The sequence below is a fragment of the Balearica regulorum genome, chromosome 21 (assembly GCF_011004875.1).
Source record: "Balearica regulorum gibbericeps isolate bBalReg1 chromosome 21, bBalReg1.pri, whole genome shotgun sequence".
Classification (NCBI taxonomy): Eukaryota; Metazoa; Chordata; class Aves; order Gruiformes; family Gruidae; genus Balearica; species Balearica regulorum.
In genome coordinates, this window is record NC_046204.1 from 4,412,396 (window position 1) to 4,431,980 (window position 19,585).

Here is a 19,585-nt window from a genome sequence, read left to right on the forward strand (position 1 = left end):
AAGCTGACAAATATCAGTTTGATGCAGATACCCATTATAGTTACAGACATCTTGCCCTACTATTAAATGGAATAGGCTCCATAGCAAATATATCTCATTAGGTGAAACAGCAAAATCTGTTTTCAAATTTGCAGCATTCTTTAAAGTGTTCATCCTCCAAAATGGCAAGATCTGATTTTTATCAATCATGTCTGATACCCAAGACGCTATAGCCCCAGATGTCCTTTAATTCCAGGAATTTCCTTCCCCCCCTCCTCTTTGAAATTCTACCTCCTCCCCACCTGCTGTAAAACACACTAAACAATCTGGATCAGAGGGAAAAAAAAAAATAAATGTACTGCCCTCTCAGAGAACAAAACTACTTTGCTGAGCTCCCTCTGGTGCCCAAGGACGACGGAACCTCAAACCAATCAAGAACCTAAACTATCCAAGAAAGACTCTGCCCAACAAAAAACCGTGTTTTGCCAACATGCTGTCCCAGTAAACGGGGAAGTTTTGATTTATAACTGGTTGACACAGCTGGGCCTGCAACAGAATTTGAAAGTAACAAAAACAAAGGTGACAGAAATCAGTAAAGCTGCTTCAAGAGAAAATTAGCACTAGTTCTGGCTTATTTAAATATCTGGTTTGTGGTATCTGACAGCTTGAAAATACAGGAATCAGCCCCCAATGCTTGGGGGGGGAAGCAACTTCCATCTCTCCCCCCAGTTATAATCTATTTTAAGCTTCCAAATAACTAATTACTACAAATTGATCTAAAATGCTAATGGTGGAGATTAAAATACCAGATGCTTGTGTTGCATCCACTTTGCACACACCGGTGCTGCCAGGGCTCTGCCGAACGCCTCAAATACAGCTGCAAACCCCAGAACAGCAGAGGGAGCTAACCGTGCCAGCTGGTTTCGTGGGTCAACACAACAGGCATGGCTACTGCTCCACAACCATCCAGGGCAAGAACTTGCCAAATACCTGCAAAACTTGCAACAGCATTTAAAAAAAAAAAAGTTGTTATTTTTAAAAAAGTATTTTACATATTCCCAAAAAAATTTTAAAAGTAATCATGGCAGTCATTTTTGGCCCCTTTTTATCTGCCTGTTTCAACAGTGTCTCTAGAAAGATTTCCTGACTCATCTTACAAATAAAATGCTGAAGTTTTTCCCCTGACTCATCTTAGAAATAAAGTGCTGAAGTTTTTCCCCTAAGAGCAAGGATAAGGATGAATGAAAATTCAAAGTGGCAAAATTGTCTTATGCGCTAGAAGTGGCTTCATTTTCCAACATGCCCAGGCAGAGCGATGGCCCCTGAAGTGCTATGCTACCTCATTTGAACCATGAGAGTAGCTGTTAATTAAGACTCATCCAAAAGGAAAACTAGTAATAATAAGAAATGCTAACATATATTTAAATAATTTTTAATGCTTTCAACCTTGTCTGTAGTTAATGAACAAGAAAATCTGGTCTAAGGGCAAGTTAAAACAGGGAGTAATTTGTCTGGGTGACATCTTACTTGGAACTGAATTTCCTTAAACCGATATTACACTGTCATGTTTGTCACTCATAATGACATGTTCCCATGTAATAGTGTGTTATGAGAAGTCAGAACAACGCTATTAGTAAAGAGAGATTTATACAACATTAGCATATGACTGTTTTGTCTTTTTTCCATGTAGTAGTATGCAAGCTTAAGTGGTGGTATTTTCTTACTCTATGAGGATGAATCGAGTTGCTGGCTCTTTGATTTCCCAAGCAAGAATAAAACACATATCAAAATGACCAAAACCTCTGAGATTCACTCTTACACACTGAGTTTGCACACTGTTGTTTCCAGTTTCTTTTCTGGCGTCTGCTGTTTTATATATCTGATGCTCACACTCTTGAGTCAGAGCAGTGGGTCGGGCAGAACATTGAGAATGAATTATTATTCTGGAACCCTGATTGCAGAGTTTTTCCTTGCGTGCCACAAGCAGCTAGGTGCAGAAACAGATACATTTTCTGCCTAAAATGAAGGCGATATTAAGGCACGCAGTAAGCGATACCAGCTCACTTGGATTGTTTCACTTCGCTTTATTTCTTGTATTATGAAAGCACAGAGTGCTAAGGGATCCAATACAGCTGCAATTATCACCAGCCTACCAGAAAGGTGGGTTTTTGAGATGAAAAGGTCTTTCTCCTTGCCCATTAACTTTGAGAAGGACATCCTTACGTTATAACTAAGGGCAAGCCACCACAAACCCTTCCAATGGGAGAATGATTTGAGATGTTCCTACCTATCGAACAGTTTAACCAGCACAACTGAGGAGCTTTCCTACATACTGCATGTGTGAAATGACGTTACACATACACAAGAGGTATGTGCTTTGTTTTGAAAAATGATGAAACCACAAAAGCACCACTTTGGAAGTCACGTGAAAGTTTTCATAACCAGAATACTGTCAAAACACCACACAACACTCCTCTATTTACAGGATACCTTTGCAGATCCTTAATAAATCTACAACAATAATGTCAAAATCCTCCTATACAATTCTCACAGTAGACAAAGTTGTGAGGGTGGGATGAGAAAAGGAAGAAAACCACTGAGGAAGACACAGGGGTTTTTTTCATATGAACAGTTACTCATATGCAGACATACTAATAAAACTTTGGTGATTGTGTGTATGTAGGAAGCTACGTAACAAGCTTCCATAAGGTCCTTCTGTGTGTCAATGTTTAAAGACCTACCACTGGGATACAAATACATGTAAATATTTGGTTTCCATCTCAAAACCAAACCAAACACCACCACACACAATGGAGCCGGAGACTTAGTGCTTGCTAAGTTTGCATGTTACTTTTTCACACATACAAAACCAGGTTTCAAAATGATAGACTTTTAACTGACTTGCCTATAAGCTCTCCATCATGTAAGAGTTTACAGCATTTCTAACAAACACAACAAAAAGGAACTACTGCTGATGTATTAGCGTAAATTAACCTGGAGGAAATTACAGATTCACAGTATAGTTATCACTTCTGAATTTAAATTGCATAAGTGGTTTACATAGCTCTGGATTTGAAGAGAAGAGCTCATCCTATTACATTTGAAGGCAAAAACTCCTTTAGATTCCTAAGGAGCAAGAGAAAAATCACTCCAGCGATCCATATGCCATTGAAATGAGTCTTCCCAGGGCTGAAGTATAATTTCAAAACTTGGCTCTTAAGATGATGTCTGAGTTTTCTGGTATTCTTTATTAATCTGATCTTTAACGCTTCCTGATCTGAGCGCTAATAAAGGCAAAACTCAATGTCATTTCTGCTTTTAAGAACATTTAAATTACTATTACTTTTTTTTTGGTAGGGAAATACTGAACTGCATGGGAAAACCTTAACCTGAGTTGTCTCACACTGCAAGCCACAGTCCCGTCATCTGCTTAAATGTCTGGGCACTGTATGTTAGCTTAGAAGTATGATGTGGACAAGAAGGATGTTCTCCATACCGAGCACTAGGATCATACCTCTGAGAAGTTCTCTGTCCCACAACAAAGGACCACTCAAGTATTGCATTTCCTATGTCTAGGATGAGTTCTGCAAAACGTAATGCCAGGAATGGAATCTCTACAGGAACTCAAAGGACACGCAAAGAAACAAATAAAAATACAGTTTCACCTGCTTGTCGGAACATGTTTGAATTTGATCCTGCCATGGAACTTCAAGTGCAGGGTTGTCTTTATTTTCATTTGAAAACTGGAACTCCTTCTCCCCATGCTCCACATAAGTATGAGAGATGGCCCCGGTTACCCACCAATTGCATGTGTTACATAAGAAATCTGTCCAGAAGTAAAACATATTGGCACCACAACTGGCCATTTTTTACAAACACTTCCCCAAGACTTTTCTTCCTTCTACAGAAGAGAACAGTGTGTCAGATGCTTCCGCTTGCAAGTAAAGTATGCTAAGGAAAATCAGGTAAACTAGCCTGACTTGGAAAGGGAGTGAATTCTAAGGTTTTTCAATTGATTTCCAAATTTCAATTAGCTTGGAACAGAGGAAAAAAACCAAACAAACCCCAACAAACCAAAACACAAACAACAAAAAAACCCCAACAAACCAAAAAAGAAACAAACCCCCCCCCCAAAACCACCTCACAACTGGTTGATTAAGTCCTGGCTCTCCTGCATGCTTTTCTTACTAAGGATCTCCACAGGCATCTTGTAAATATAGTGTTCTGGTTTTGAGGCGCTTTTTGATGGTATTCTGATTATTAAAATGTGATGCCTAGCCACACTCAAAGCCCAAAAGTGCTAAAAAGGCAAAGTGCATTACTACCGAGTGTTAATTAACTTTCAGATTAACCATGCTGGCTCTCAGAATGCAATAACATCATCCACAGTGACCCAAAACAAGGTTTGGGAGTAACTCAAGTTAGCATTTCCATTTCCCTTTTCACTTACAAGGAAGAGTTCTGCCTCAAAGCAATGTGGTTCTTCAGATCACAAGATAGGAGGAACTGGGTAGCTACAAAATTTTTTTAATGTTTCCATCAGCTACCATTTCACCAATAAAAATGGCTTCATGGATTATGGTTCATTTATGAAACTGGAAAAATAAAAATGTACTGAGTATGCATGTTTTCATTTTACATGACTAATATTTTAACATCTAATGCATCAAACAACCTTTGTTCAAGAATGTTTAAACAAAGCACAAAACCCAGCTAGTTTTAGAAAGTCAGCCAAATTCAGCTACCTGTTCTATGGTCATGTAACAATAAAGACCCTCTGTATCTAAAACTATCACGGTGAAAGACTTTGAGGAACTCGTATGTCCTCCTCCGTACCTCTCAGTATGACAGCCAGCACTCAGCAGGAGGGCAACAAGCTCCAAATGAAAACTTTATTTCCTTCCTAAGGTTTACAATGACAAAAGTGGCATCAAATCCCAAGAGCCAAACAAAGGAACAGGAGCTGAATTCACCTGGAACATTAAGTGAATAACCATTTCAATGAGCTGATATATACGTTGCATTGTGCCTTCCATGATCTTCATTTCTATCTGGTATAATTAACAATAAATCATTCTGGGGGCTACAGCATCTGTTATTACATAAATAAAACACTAGCAAAGGAGCTTGTCAAGACTGATTTATATGAAGTGCTGCTCTGAAGTTTATTGGATCTCCATAATAAGAAATCATACCATATCAATTTTTTTACATTAATCTTCTGGGTTGCATATGATAATTTCTAAACAAAAGCACAATTTAGTGCAGGGTAAGATTCTCACAAATTACTTATCAGATAAATCTGGTATGTTTTAAATAGATGGTGAACAGAAAGATAAGGCGGCGACCATTTTGTCAGGACAAGAAATTATCTATTTAAACTGTTTTAATTCAGTCAAAAAAGTAGGCTCTTAGAAATAAGTTTCTTAAAATATCCCATCTGACAGAACTATTATTCATAAGAAAACGCTTTTCTAGAAAAATTCAAACTGAACAAGGAAAGTACCTTACTGGTTTCTAAAAATGATGAACACTATTAGTAGACAGAGTAGATTTTTTGAAGCATGAATACATCAAACCACAGAAGCCTAAGGACCCTTCAAGAGTCATTAAGGTCAAACCTGGCAGGTTGCATTCTCTTGGAAGTACAACAGTCCACGTTCAGGCAGACTATTTAATGGGAACGACACTGTGTCAATACAGGGTTGAAAACCAGCCCAGAGAGGAACAGAGGACTGGCACCACAAAGCCTACAAAAGAGAAACTTCAGCAAAGCTGAAGTTAATGAGATGATTACAAGAACACCACAGGGTAAGTCTTACTGCTATACATTACGATGTCATATAGAGGGGAAGGGGAAGTCATAACAGCAGCAGTCAAAACTATTACACACAGACAAACAAGATTCTTCGGAGGATAAATTAAGAGTTTGTATCGTGCTTTTATTTCAGAAGTGTGAAACCCTCCCCCATTAAGAAAATGAGTCAGCAGTGATTTTCAAAAATAGATGTGCACTAGAAATACAAAGAGAAAAGAATCAGAACAGAAACAAAATATTTTGGGACTAATCTAAGTCTCAGAAGCAAGACGTCTACAAGTACAACTACAGACTCCTTAGACTCCCAAGAGATTAAAGAGGGTAATTAAAGTAGAGAGTGAAGCCGTGAAGTTAAACGAATTCTCTGCATTAGCCGTCTTCTAGATGACAAGGGGAAAGAAATTCCAATTCCAAAAGCTCTTTGATGATTATTGGCCTTAACAGAGATTTGAGTCTAAGAAGGATGTTAGGGGACAACTTAGAGAACTCTAGAGTGGTAAGCCACCAGAATCAGGCAGCATCCATCCCAAGAGGAAGGAAGGAAATAAAACGTAAAACAGGTAAGAGTGAAGTGAATACAGACTTAACTGCAATTCTTACCAAACCATATAAAACCACACTGGCTATCTTTAGGAAAGGAACCAAAGGACTAAGATTTATACATTCACCTCAGTTCTGAAGTGCACAGTGATGCACTGAGAAATGGCACTTGACTTTGGAGATGTAAAAGTGAGAACAACTAGGAAACATTTAATTTGGGTACAGAATTTGATCTTGGATTTCAGCTGGTTACACATGTGAGTGTATAGACTATATTTAAACAATTTTGCAGACTAAGAATGAAAGTTCTGTTGCTGTTTGTTTAATAAGTATTACCTGGAAGATTTTAGATCTTAATCCTTTTTTACTCCTGTCTGTTGCAGGAAATGACAAAAACTGATGCACTCTATGAAACACATGTAATCAAATAGAAGCGGAAATAAAACAAAAAACCAACATGAATGGTTTTGGTAAGCTGACATTACATAAGTAACATTTTTCATGTTAAGAATACACCCATCTTAACTTTAGTGTAGATATCAAGTTATGCATATCTAATCACAGACTTGACAAACATGGTCTACAGCTTATACAGATTGAGCTTTTTTTTATGTCTGAAGTATTTAAAAGCTTCATATAATGAGATGCTTTACTGACAGTAAAGAATCAGTTAACCACATTTATAATGTGATTAATTTGATAAAGTCAGTTCCGTTCACTTTAAAACGACCAAACAACATGCTTAGGATAGTTCCACTAAACAAACAGATAATCTCTGTTGCAGTGATTATCACTCAGTTTCTGATGTGTACCACAACCATCTACAAGCTCTTAAGAATTTTATAAATAAATGGTTATGCAACTGTAAATAATTAAAGCATAGCAAGCAAAGGCAGACATAACATTGTGGTCATTAGGTGGTATTTAACACTTGCCAATTTGCAGGAATACAACATACTAAGTTGTTTTTGTTGGTATCACTAGTTGTTTTATTTTTACTGAATGCAAACAAATTACTCAAGCCTCAAGCATTGTGAACAAAGAATGTTCAAGAAGTTGTAGATAGTTATGGTGCTGGACACCGAAACAGAATATACTTAAACTACTTTTAGGAAAGGAGATATTTAAAGTATAAATCTGAAGCTACACACTGCATCCTCCCTTGGCAGTTTCACAAAAAACACGTTCAACTGAAGTTGCTCCCAGCTTCCAGTCCTACCAGCTGTCCATGGGGTCTGTACATTGCTATTGTGATTGCCCCTGAAACATTTCGTAGATTTAGCTAGACACTGGTTCAGCAAAGGGTACATCCTGTCCTTTGCACAGCTTTCACCAGCGCATGTGATCAGAATGTAGCCAATAATCACGAAAATGACAGGACAGAACTCAACTGTTCATACCTCCAAGATATGTTTTATGGATAAAAGGGGACATAAAAAGAGGAAGAATAGAAATTGTTTGTCGGTATAATCAGCAGATCTGTCTATGTGTTTCTTCAGAGGAACATATGACCAGTTACACACAATTCCTTTTATTTCAGGAAGGAAACAATAAAGACACAACAAAGGTCAGCTTAGAGTCACTACCACCACAACGCTCCAAAAGCTGCAGATAGGGCTCCAGCGAAACAAACAACTACAGATACCACTGTTACCAAAATATACAGAATGACAGACAAGTTTCTTCAGCTTGATCTTAAAACAGCAATTTATTTATGCACATTATGTTTTTGCAAGAGATAATTGGACATACATGCATCCAAATATAAATGATAATGAAAACTGGATCTTGAGCAGGACAAATTCCCAACAGTCATTACCACCTATGTGACACTATACATCTGACGGCGTTAGGAATTCCCCTTCTAGGAAATAACTGTTCTCCCACAGCTAGAAGCTAGCAGGTCAGGCATCAGCTGAGTAAGTAACAATTCCAGGTGGTGTACTTGACCTCAGCAGCTTCCCATACAGAGCATTCGCTAGCTGTCATCTTAAAGGCACCCCCCCACAAGTTTATCACTGAAGTTCTGTAGGTTAGATTTTTGAAAACTAGTTGGTATTTGAAAGGAATGTATCCTAGGCTACTATCATACTCATATTGTGATCCCCAAAACGTATTTTACCTGCTAAATATTTCACGTACTATATGCTTTAAGTAGTCCAGAAATAAAGGCAAAGACTTTTCTTCCATACTTCTATATACTTACTGTATTGAGTGCGTTAAGTGTAGTGTCATCACGGGAGGCTGCAACACAACCATCTTCTGTGGATCCTCCATCACACATGCCCGCAAAAGCTGCCATGCTCCTTTATAGTTTGAGAGGAAAAAAGTTTAAATTCTTCAGCTGCTGTTTGATGCATCATCATGCACTACACAAATAGTATATTTACACCTTAAATCACAAATTTCAGAGCCTTGCGCTGTTATGGAAACAAGTAAAATGAGGCACCACAAACACTGCTATTTGTTATGCAAACCTGGGTCACCTCAGCATATGGAATAATCAATTCAAAATTAAAATCCAAGCTAAGTGGATTTCATCAATTAAAAATCTGCACTACAGTAGTACCAAAGCCTGATCAGGATTATGGAAGACATAACCTCCAGATATGAGGACAGAGTCTCACCAGCAACGGCAAACCTGCTGCTGTAATCTTGGTCTCATTACATCAGAAAACTGACTTAAATTGCAGATCCCCCACATCTTTGAATTCTCAAAATTACAGGCAATTTAGTCATACTCTGAATTATTACGAGGCCCACCAGTGCATCTGATGAATCTACCAGGCACATCAGAGATCTGTATAAAACTGAAATGCAAACTAGAGGTCATTCAAAAAACATTTAGTCTCTGAAGGAATCCTGTGCTGTCATGGCTATCCCACTCGGAGCACTGCCCTTGCTACACAGCGCGCATCCAATGCTCTTTCTATCATGCCAGCACACGCTGCTGGCTTTGCATTTTAAATCCAAAAGCCACAGCCAACGGAAAGATTCTGTGTTGGCCCAAGCAGAGCATTCTTGTCTCAAACTAAACATTTCAGCTTATCCAGTTGACATCCATGCTACACCAAAACAGAACAGAAAGGAGCGACGTAGCCAGCTGCACGTACGTGGCAGTCCACGTTTCCACTCCAGCATTAAAAAGACAGTGGTAGTATCTTGGCTGAAATTACCTTGCCGCCCTAAGGTACATAAGTAAGTCACAGTCATTGACTCCTGGCATCCACACAAGTTCTTCATGCTGTGTCACTGTGTCACCATCTGGGGAAGGAAATGGCTGCAGATCAGGAAGCTTAGCCTAGGGAAAAATAAAACATGAAGAGTTCATACAGACATTACAGTTGTTAACGATGTTAGGAGGATGCACAAGTGTTATTAATAACAAAGTCTCTAAATTCTCTGGAATAATATGATCTCAGAGATGGAAGATAGTCAGACAACAGGTGGTGAAGCTATTTGATCCAAGTTTCAGAAGTTTGAGGAAACCGGGTCATCAAGCTCCAATCTATGCACTTTATCCAGTACTCCTCCTTTTAAAAGGGCAGTTCATTTTCCGACAGTTACGCAGGGTTAACATCACTTCAGCCCACCAGCAGTGTCTGCAGACCAAATGCAAGCATGGCTGCAGAAATACCACAGCTTGAAAGTAAACCATTTTGTACCGCATATGTAGTCCTCCACTGCATATAAATCAAACATTGTTGGACAATTTACCCTCACAGAGATGGTTAGTTTTCATTTGTCAAAAAGATGCTGTTACAAGTCCTGCTTGCCAGGCTAAAACATACTCATATAACGTACTGATATGAAAGATGGCAAGAATGTGGCTACCATATGCGTACCATTTTAAATCAGTAAAAAACCCTACACATGTGAAACTAAGTTTAAAATTTAGTCCTCAGCAAATCATTAAAAGTCTAAAAAGAAATGATGACATTTCCTGAAAGCAAGATAGCTAGTGAAATGAACTCTGCCACTAAGTAAGTATTACACTGTATCCAGAGACCCAATTAGCATCTTTAGTCATCGACTGCTATGGGATGAGATAGCTGAGAACCTCTTCCAAAACAGATTTTAAGCCCTATAATTACCACCTATACTTACAACGCTAAACATACTTGAGAGGCAACATTTATGCATAACCAGTAATTACAAGTCACAGGTTCAGATGTCTTTTATGTTCCGCTCTTTAATCTGTACTTTATTTTACTTCTTGCCTGGGAAAATGGGATATGTCATTGAGCTTCTCCTCTGGAAAAGGATAAGCAAGCATTGTACCAAGATGAGATTTCTATGAGAGCTATGCATTCTAGCAACCAGGGTGCTTTCACAAATTAATGTTCATCCTTATGTACCCTAGGAACATGCTCAATTACTAGAGCTATTCCTAAGAGCAACTTCCTCTTGAACACCTCTGGCCATTGATTTGTTAGCTGAAAGTTTTCATAGGGGAACATTTAGTAGAGACCCACTCTCTTCCTCCTATGCATGTAAATTTTGAGAACAACTGCAATTCTACAAAACCTTTATCTTCACTTGTGTCCCTACTTGCTATTATGATACTAGCAGCAGTTTGAGGTATCTGTGCACTAAGTAACAAAAAAATACCAACAATCCCCCAGCATCTGTAACATGCATAATTTAAGGAAAATGAAGGCAACAGATACTCATCAGAAAGCACTATAGGGATCTCAGGGTTGTTTCTGGATTCTGCTACATATACCTTATTCTCAATAAGGTGGGTAGAAGAAAGCGTATCCATTCCCTGAGTTAAAGCCCAGTGTGTACAGGAAACTATTTTTACACTTTCCACAGAATGAATCAGACTACAGAACAGAAAGTGGCAAATATCATCTTCAATCTGACTTCCTACCACCAACCATTCAAATATCTTAAGATTATACCTTATCCTAATTAACAAGATGAGAATATATCCTCTTAGTGATGACAATTCTCAGAAACATAAATGCTCAGCAAATGAGTGAAAGAACAATGAAAGTTTAAAATATTAAGCAAGCAAAAATTAACAGTATTCTAAATCAGTGGACCTTCTTCCTACTTTTTTTTTCCCCCATCCATAAATGCATCTGGTAATTATACCTTACAGCACAGGTGACTAATACCTGCCAAAATATTAGATGACAATTTGAGATGAAAGTTGTTTCAAAGGTATCATTTACAATACTCTTATTATGACTAGTGAAAAGAATACTACAGGTTTAATTGCCAAGAACTTTTTTCCTCTAAATGTAAAACATCCTTAGGAATGTTACATAGGTTCCATACATGTTTACTTTCACTAGTTATTAAACAAGAGTTTAAAATGAATCTGAACAAATATTCATCACTTGGATGCAAAATCCAGCACTTTGTACTGTCAAAGTCAATTCCACAGGTAAAGGAATTGTCGAGCACTCAGGTCCTAGTGAAGGATTTGGCCTGATAAACCAGAGTAAGTTGTATGTCGATGCTCTTTAAAAACAGATTACTTCAATGCTTACAAAGGATTTCCCTCAAATTAGAGCTAACATCTAGAATCTTAACCTTATTCTGCTTCCCGGTGTTTGAACACATTCAGCATACTTTCTCAATTACTCTTTTAACAATCCAAATGACTTAAGACACTGGTTTAAAAACGTATTGTTCTTGTTTAAGTTCTTATTGTTTCTCACAGCCAAAAACCCAATACAACTGAGGTGTCTCTTCCTTTAAAACCAAAACTTATCCTCTTTACAACATCAGGAAGTTAAAAGAAAGCCTGCATAAAAAAAACTTCCTGGGAAATACAAATAAGATACCATAACCAGAACATGACTTCTATATATAATGGACAAAAAAGTATATTTCAATGATAACCCAGATTCACCGTGCCTCCTAGTTAAAAAGAATTTAAACTGCTTTGTAAGTTGTGCGGGTAAAAAGGGTGAGGACCAGCTAACCTCTCTTAGAGCAGGGGGAACGTGTGTTGGTGATGTTGGCACATGGCAACACAGGAAGAGCTCTATCCCCAACAGCTGCCCAAACTACTCCAATTATAAATACCAATTTCATTTTTAAGACATCTGCTGAATTACTAAACACACGCCGCCCCCCCGACTTTCATGCTGAAGTACCACAGTTGGCCAAACTCACTTAACATACAAAAATAAGACGAGAACGTGTGCAGACTTCAAGTATAAACACAAGTCGATGAGGAAATGCAATGCCACAGACGTGACACCAGACAGAGCACGCTCCGAGACAAACATAAAAGGGAGAGCGAGTTTACAGTGAATTCTGCACTAATGACAGCTACATTAACAGACATGTTTAAAAGCACTGTATCCCGTGTTAAAAGATGAATACATACATAAATATATCTGTATATCTCAACACAGATGCTGTAGAGGAAAGAAACCTCTCTCAGGTTTAAAGTTCCCCCATCTTTCTAATTTTGTAATGTTGTTCTTGGAAAACTTTTGTCTTTTTTAATCACTTCTAATAGAACTCCATTTTGTTTAAACACATAGATTCACAAAAAAGGACTGTTATAGGCACCATACTATCAACTTGACAATTTTACTCTGCAAATTAAAAGACCAACTTTCAATATAACTGGAAAACACCACCAAGTTAATTTAATAGTTTATTAAAAATATTGCTTGGTGAAAGCCAGCTGAGAATGCATTCATTTTTAACTCCAGAAAGTACCCAATAATAGCTGAGATTTTTCCTTTGTTTCCAGTAGTTACGCATATTCCTTCAATCTTATTCTAGAATTAACCCAATAGCACTTCTGCTAGTAAAAGTCATTAACATATCAACATTTGACATAAAAATCTCATTAACTGAGCTAAGAAAGTCTAAAGAACTCATGATGAATCTAAAAAACTCATTGTATTTCAATGCATACAATTTTAAATGTGTTCTCTGAACAGATGAAGTGGCAAAAGCATGTCCCCTGGATATTAGCATACGAACAAAATCCCTTACCTGATGGCTGGGTCCAACTCTGATTTCACCTTGGGTACTGTTTAGCCTCCTAATTTATAAAGAAAAAGAAAAAAAACAAACAGTAATGAGGAAGAATTACAATTAATGAAATATAGGATCATATCCTGTATTTTTTGTCATTGCATTTCCAGTGCAAATGGAAGAGAAGCGAAAACAGTACCTTCATAAGAAGGGATATACTCAGGTGTATTACAGGCCACACCGCCAATGGCAAAAACCAACAGGGCAAGTCCGGAGCTTTCAGTCAAGTAGTTGAAGTCAAGAAGGGGATCAACGTGATCTATCGTCACGGGAGCAAGTATTGGGGAGCTGAGAGTGGGGGACACATCCTCCTACTTGTGGATGTTTCATTTCTTGCAACCCAGAAGTAGCACTGACTTGTAATCAAGATCCTTTAACAGCCTCTACAGATCCCCACAGCTCCGCTTTAGCCAGCCAACTCCAACGCCTGCTATGCAGAGAATCACCGTCCAACAAGCATCTGACTTGACTACCACTACGTTCCTTTAACTGCTTATCTCAACACCAAACCTAAAATGATGCAGACAACATATGAATCACTATGCTACAGATTAATGCACAGGAAATACCATGTTCTTCATGAACATCTTTCTGGTAATTTTCATTTTGAAAGAGAAAATGGCTTAAAAATATTTTGGATCTCGACCTTTGAAGAACAGAGCCATGCATTACCAGAATTGGCAAAACTAACTCCTCTATTTCCAGGCAGAGATCGTGGAAAACCATTCAAGTTACTTTGGATCTCACATGCAAAGTTATCTTGTTCTTGTTTTAAGAAGTTAAAATTATTATTGCTGCTGTTAATTCATTTGCTAAAATCACATCAGCTAGCATGACACAAAGTGTGGAAAATCTAAAAAGCAATAAAAACATGCTTTATAACATTTGTAGAAGTGAATTTAATTCAATCCATCCAAAAAGGGCTTCCCTTCTACATAATACACTTGGTCCTCATTCTTCCACTCTTTTGAAGAGATACATATATAAAAAAAACTTCAAGTTCCAAATGAACTGTCCTCCACGTAGCAAGCATTACACTCTGAAGTGCTCTGTGCTGCTCATACCATTGGTTGGAGTTACTGAAACACCACATTATATGGTAGAAAAACTATTTTTTCATGTTGCAGTAGAATTACCCTGGCAATAACAGGAGTTACAGGTATGCCAATATAAACCAGAACAACACACGTGACACGATAGAATTTATTTTTCTTCCTAAATTTTGAACAGACTAACAGAGTAAATAAAACTATCACTGAAGAGTGCCCTTTGACAGTTTTTCTTTATTTAATATCTTACAATATAAGCAACAGGGCAGCCCACGAACAAAACTATTTACTGGAAATACTAATTTCTCAAGGACTACAGCTGAATCCACGGGACCTCTCTGCTGTAATCTCACACACCCAGCTCTTGTCAAGAGCCAGGTCACTATAAAGGCACCTGTGCCTGAACATTGGTATTTGGGATGCTGACTGCAGCTAGTCTGAAAACCTACATGACTAAGACTCTCATAAAATAGCATTAAAGAGCACAACCAAATCCAAGGAAATTCAATACCATTAAGATCAACATTCTTCCTTTCCTGTAAATTGTTCTTATTTAAACAGACATCTTTTATTTATATCCTGCATATTACACTAAAAGGACAACAAAATTCAGAGCTGTTACAATACAAATTTTTGAATTTAACACTTCAATAACTGCAAGACATTTAAGCGAGTCTCAACGCACTAGCAGGGAAGAGCACAAGCATAAACCTAAGAGATCACCATCTTTAAGCTGGAAACAGCAAGCTTGAATTAATCTTGCAATTTGCTGTTACAGGAATAATGACATCATTTTACAAGCAAGCTGCCACCCTGCAGGATTTCTTATTCACCCTGCTGTGTTCAGTGATCATAAGCAATGACTGAGGAAAAGTTTAAAGGAAACTCTAGGAATTAAGATCACGACCACAAACTGCTAGCCCTGAGCAAACCTAACAATGGATAGCCCAAACCATTAAATACCATTTGACATCAAAAAAAGTTACTAGAGGGTTTTTGGACATGATTATTTGCCTATCTTCATGAACATTTTCACCTCATAATTTCAAAGTATGATGCATATGTGTATTAAGTTAAACTGCACCTTACTGAAGTGTTACTCATCGGTGCACAAGCGGGTGAGCTACAGCACTGGATCTGAATGGACCTTATCCAAGACAACATGAGAGGAGAACCTGTCAGACAGGAATAAACACAGGTGTCGTAATACTCAATCTTATGTCATGATGTCTACGCAATGCTACCTTCCTTGTAAGCAGATCCACTCTAAAATATGTGCCAGAAGTCTCCTGAAAAGAACGAGAACATATCAAAATGTTTTTCTCCCAAGCATATTTTTGCAAGACACAATCTGACACTGTTCTCTTGTTTTCAGGTTATGCAAAGAAATGACTGAACTAGGAAATCAATTTTATATTTACAACAACATTATAAATTAAATACTAGCGTACATTTTTTCAGCTACAAGGTGTCAGAATTTTTCCCTGTAAGGAATGAAGGGAGAACCGACAACAGAAAATGCTGATGCTCTTCCTTTATTTCCAGAATTCATTTTAAAGCTACGCACAGCTCTACTAGTCAGTGCAAGTCAAACTTAAAACATGTCTATGCAGTTTCTACCAGCTACAATACTTCACATCAGCCAAAGGCCACACAAGCAGGTTTCGTACTTAAACGGAAAATAAAGCTATTTTCTGTTTAGCTAGGAAAAAATCAGGACTCCAAATATCCCCCAATTCCCAATTTCTTCAGTTGCATCACACCACATATGATAAATAAAGCATTTAGGAACCAAGACTGATTATAGGATGCTCCAACATCCTATATGTAATTGCAAAGATAAAAGCAAAGTTTTGGATGGGGCTTCTGCTCCTAAGTATTCATATGGAGTTAGCCGGGGAAACTCAATGGGGCTATCCAACCATGAAGTGTCGAGAGAAATATTTCTGCGTGCCTTTTCATCACTCTTTTACCATTTCCTGATTACATTCACACCCTAAAGGTACTCCCTCTCCCAAAAGGTAAGGACTGGACTGAATTAAGCTGCTGTGCAGGAAGCTCTTTCAGACTGCGCTACATCACACTTTTTTTTAAAAAGGGCACAAAGCTGATCGCTCTGCAAGGGCACGCAATCTGTTAAATAATTTTTACTGTTTCCACATCCCCAGGAACTGGTTTGCAAATGGAAAGAAAATTCTTGCTATGGAAACAAAAATGCACTGTAGATTTTTAAGCTAAATTATATTGGTGGAGAGCAATTACAATAAGAATGGAATGGCACTCTGTGTTTATTCTATGGGAAGGAAGAAAGAGGACCCAACACTGTATATGAAATCTGACACAAAAGAAACTGATGTAACAAAGCAGTATCCATAGCAACAACAACTTAATATTTCAGTCCTCTTCAGCTGCAGTGGATTAAATATAATGACAAGATGTTCCCTTTGAAAAGTAACCTGTTGCCATGACAACGTTGTATTCTGCAAAGTAAACAGGGGCTGGTCAGAAAGGAGATGGAAGCCTGCGACTGAATATCAAAAAGGCAAGAAGCTTCTGTAGCAGAGCAGGGCAAAACAAGCACACGCTAATCCGGGAGAGGCTTGTTCCAAACAGTTTGGAGAGAAGAGAGAGGATGTTCAGTTCAATAAAGCTTTGTCCTTTCAATTCTAAAGCAACAGGGGAGGTTGGAGGTTCAAGGCCAAAAGCAGCGCCACGGAGAGAAAACAGTTCAGAAGCGAGGATGAGAAAGGGACAGGAGACAGCACAGGGTGGTGCAGAGCTTTAATTTATCGGCTTTAGAGAGAAGGAGAGGGAGGAAGGAAGGCTGGCAGCAACAGCTCCTGCACGATTTCCAATACAGAAACAAGTGTAACCCTCTCTGGTTATCATCTACCTCCTTGTCTGCACTGTACGCCAGACTCAGACCATTTGCACAAAAGCTGGCACAACCGGTAGCCTTTGTCCGTGACAATAACACAGAGTTGCAATGCCATTGAGGACTGGAACACGGCAACAAAAGAACTGCCACAAGACAGAGTCGGAGCTGCAGCGAAGTACACCAGATCAGCTTTGAGGATAACTCGGGTTCAGGACTTGCAGTACCAACTGCTGGTACGGTATTGCCAGAGCCATACACGATTGAAGGCTGGAAACTCGCAGCAAAACCCTCCAGAGTTTGGAGGCAAAGGCACTTTCAGGTTTCTGTGCAGCACTTCTCTGCCCTGTCCTATCCTTGACAGGAATCCAAGTCATTCTTTACCCAGCATGTTTAGTGAAGATCTGTGCTAGGAAGCCAGGCTTCTGAAAGAAACTACACACACTGCGTACGTAAGGTGGACCTTCAACATCAGGGATTGCGTGTCCAAGTACAAGCTGGAATCTTCAAAACTGCGATACAGCTTCTTTCACGTTTGCCTTTTTACCACCAAGGTTCAGCCAGAAACACGCTATGGAGTATTACATGTGTTTTATACTGACTTACGTGCCTGAGACAGGTGAGGGCAGTGGTACAACTGCACTGTCACACTGAACCAACCATGTTGTTCATCATTTCGTTTCACCCAACAGACATGGTTTGATTTTGTTCTCCTGGGGTCACCACATACTCAATGCTTTGTACCACACACTGTACTTCCACCGGCTTTCTGAAACACCTGCTACTAGCCAGCAACAGCTCAGAAAACACAAAAATAACTTAATGCTACCTTTAAGTTTAAAAAACCAAAAGAAATAAAACCACAAACCAAACCACCAGAACCTAAACATCACATATAGGACAGCATTCTGTGCTACCCATGTAACTGCATAATCATTCCTGATTCTGTACGTTGAGATGATCTGTAATTAAACTAGAGGGATGCTTCAACAGAAAAAAGTTTTTAAACTGGCCAGATCGCTCTGCCACAGACTACCTCTCAAACAGTCTTTCTGATTCTCTTCTGAGCCCTCCAAAAAGGCTTTTCAAAACCAACAACCTGCTAAAAAGCACAGCCTACTGCAACATACCCGTATCACTAAGGCAAACTTCACAGTGCAAAAGAAGTTTGACAATTAAACTAGAAGCACTCTCAGTCTAAGCAGCTCTCACCATCCTGGAACACAGGCTGTAGGAGGGGACAGGGCTCTCGAGTTGAGACCAGAAGGGGTACCAGAACAGCGATTACTATGCATTCAACCATCACAGTGTGAGGACAGATTGTTAGCTAAGGGAGCGTGTAAAAAACAGTTGGAAGAGGTCATTATTTTTATATGACGAAAGATTAAAAGAGGAAAGACACAGCTTGAAGCTAGGATATGCAGGGTTTTGGGTGGGGGTGTTGGGTGTTGGCTTTTTGGTTCTAATAAGCAATAACAAGCCATAGCACTAAAGAATGAGTCTTATGAGATTTGAGTTTATTTACAAAGCCTGGTAAGAAAATCAATGGCGTAATAAATAAAACCAAAACCAGATTAGCTATATGCATTATAGGCAGAATAGATGATAAATTGCAATCATACACTTTAACACTGATGTAGCCAAACGGCACTATTATTGGCAAGATAATCAGTTACATAAATTCAAAGTGTGATACAGTAAGGCAATTCCTAGATATTTGTGATTTCTGTAGAATTAATATAAATCTGAAGTAGTTAGAAAAATCTCCAGACTGGTCCAATACCCAAGATGAAAAAAATGCTCTTCAGAGGCAGTTCTAAAAACATCTGGCAAGGATCATTTTGTTCCATCTCCAGAGGGACAAAATGGGAGAGAACAAAATTACTCCACTCCAACTTCAGCTGGTTAAAAAAACCAGTTTATCAGGGACTGGCATTACATTCAAGAGATCCATTTGGTAGGACATTCTGTTTCATTTTATTCTGTGCATCTATAAAACAAAATTCAGAACTTCCTTTGCCACACTCTTCCCTCATCCAATGCTATGCAGGCTCTGTCTGCAAAGATTTAACTATAAAAAAAAATACATATATAAAAGCTTCACATACACTTGCTCCTCTGCAGCACTAAATAAGTCGTAAGATTTCAGAACAATGATGCAAAATAGATTGCCCACAAACCCAATAAGCCTCTGGCATACATTACAGCTCTATTCTTGCTTTCTCCAAGCATCTGCTGATGGTCACTGTAGGGAGACAGGACACTGAGCCAAACAGATCCTCAGTTTGACCCAGGAAGACCATTCTT

At 38.5% G+C, this 19,585-nt stretch overlaps 1 protein-coding gene across 8 annotated transcripts in view; it reads right to left on the reverse strand.

Moving 5' to 3' along the window:
* Window positions 1–19,585, reverse strand: part of RERE (arginine-glutamic acid dipeptide repeats) — a 250,039-nt gene that overhangs the window by 84,623 nt on the left and 145,831 nt on the right. For all 8 annotated transcript variants that reach the window (XM_075773600.1, XM_075773599.1, XM_075773595.1 and 5 more), the window contains 3 exons: window positions 13,313–13,361; window positions 9,514–9,638; window positions 8,544–8,643 (listed from right to left, as the gene is read on the reverse strand). In XM_075773600.1, coding sequence (XP_075629715.1) covers window positions 8,544–8,643; window positions 9,514–9,638; window positions 13,313–13,361 — 274 coding nt within the window. The remainder of the gene's footprint in view (window positions 1–8,543; window positions 8,644–9,513; window positions 9,639–13,312; window positions 13,362–19,585) is intronic.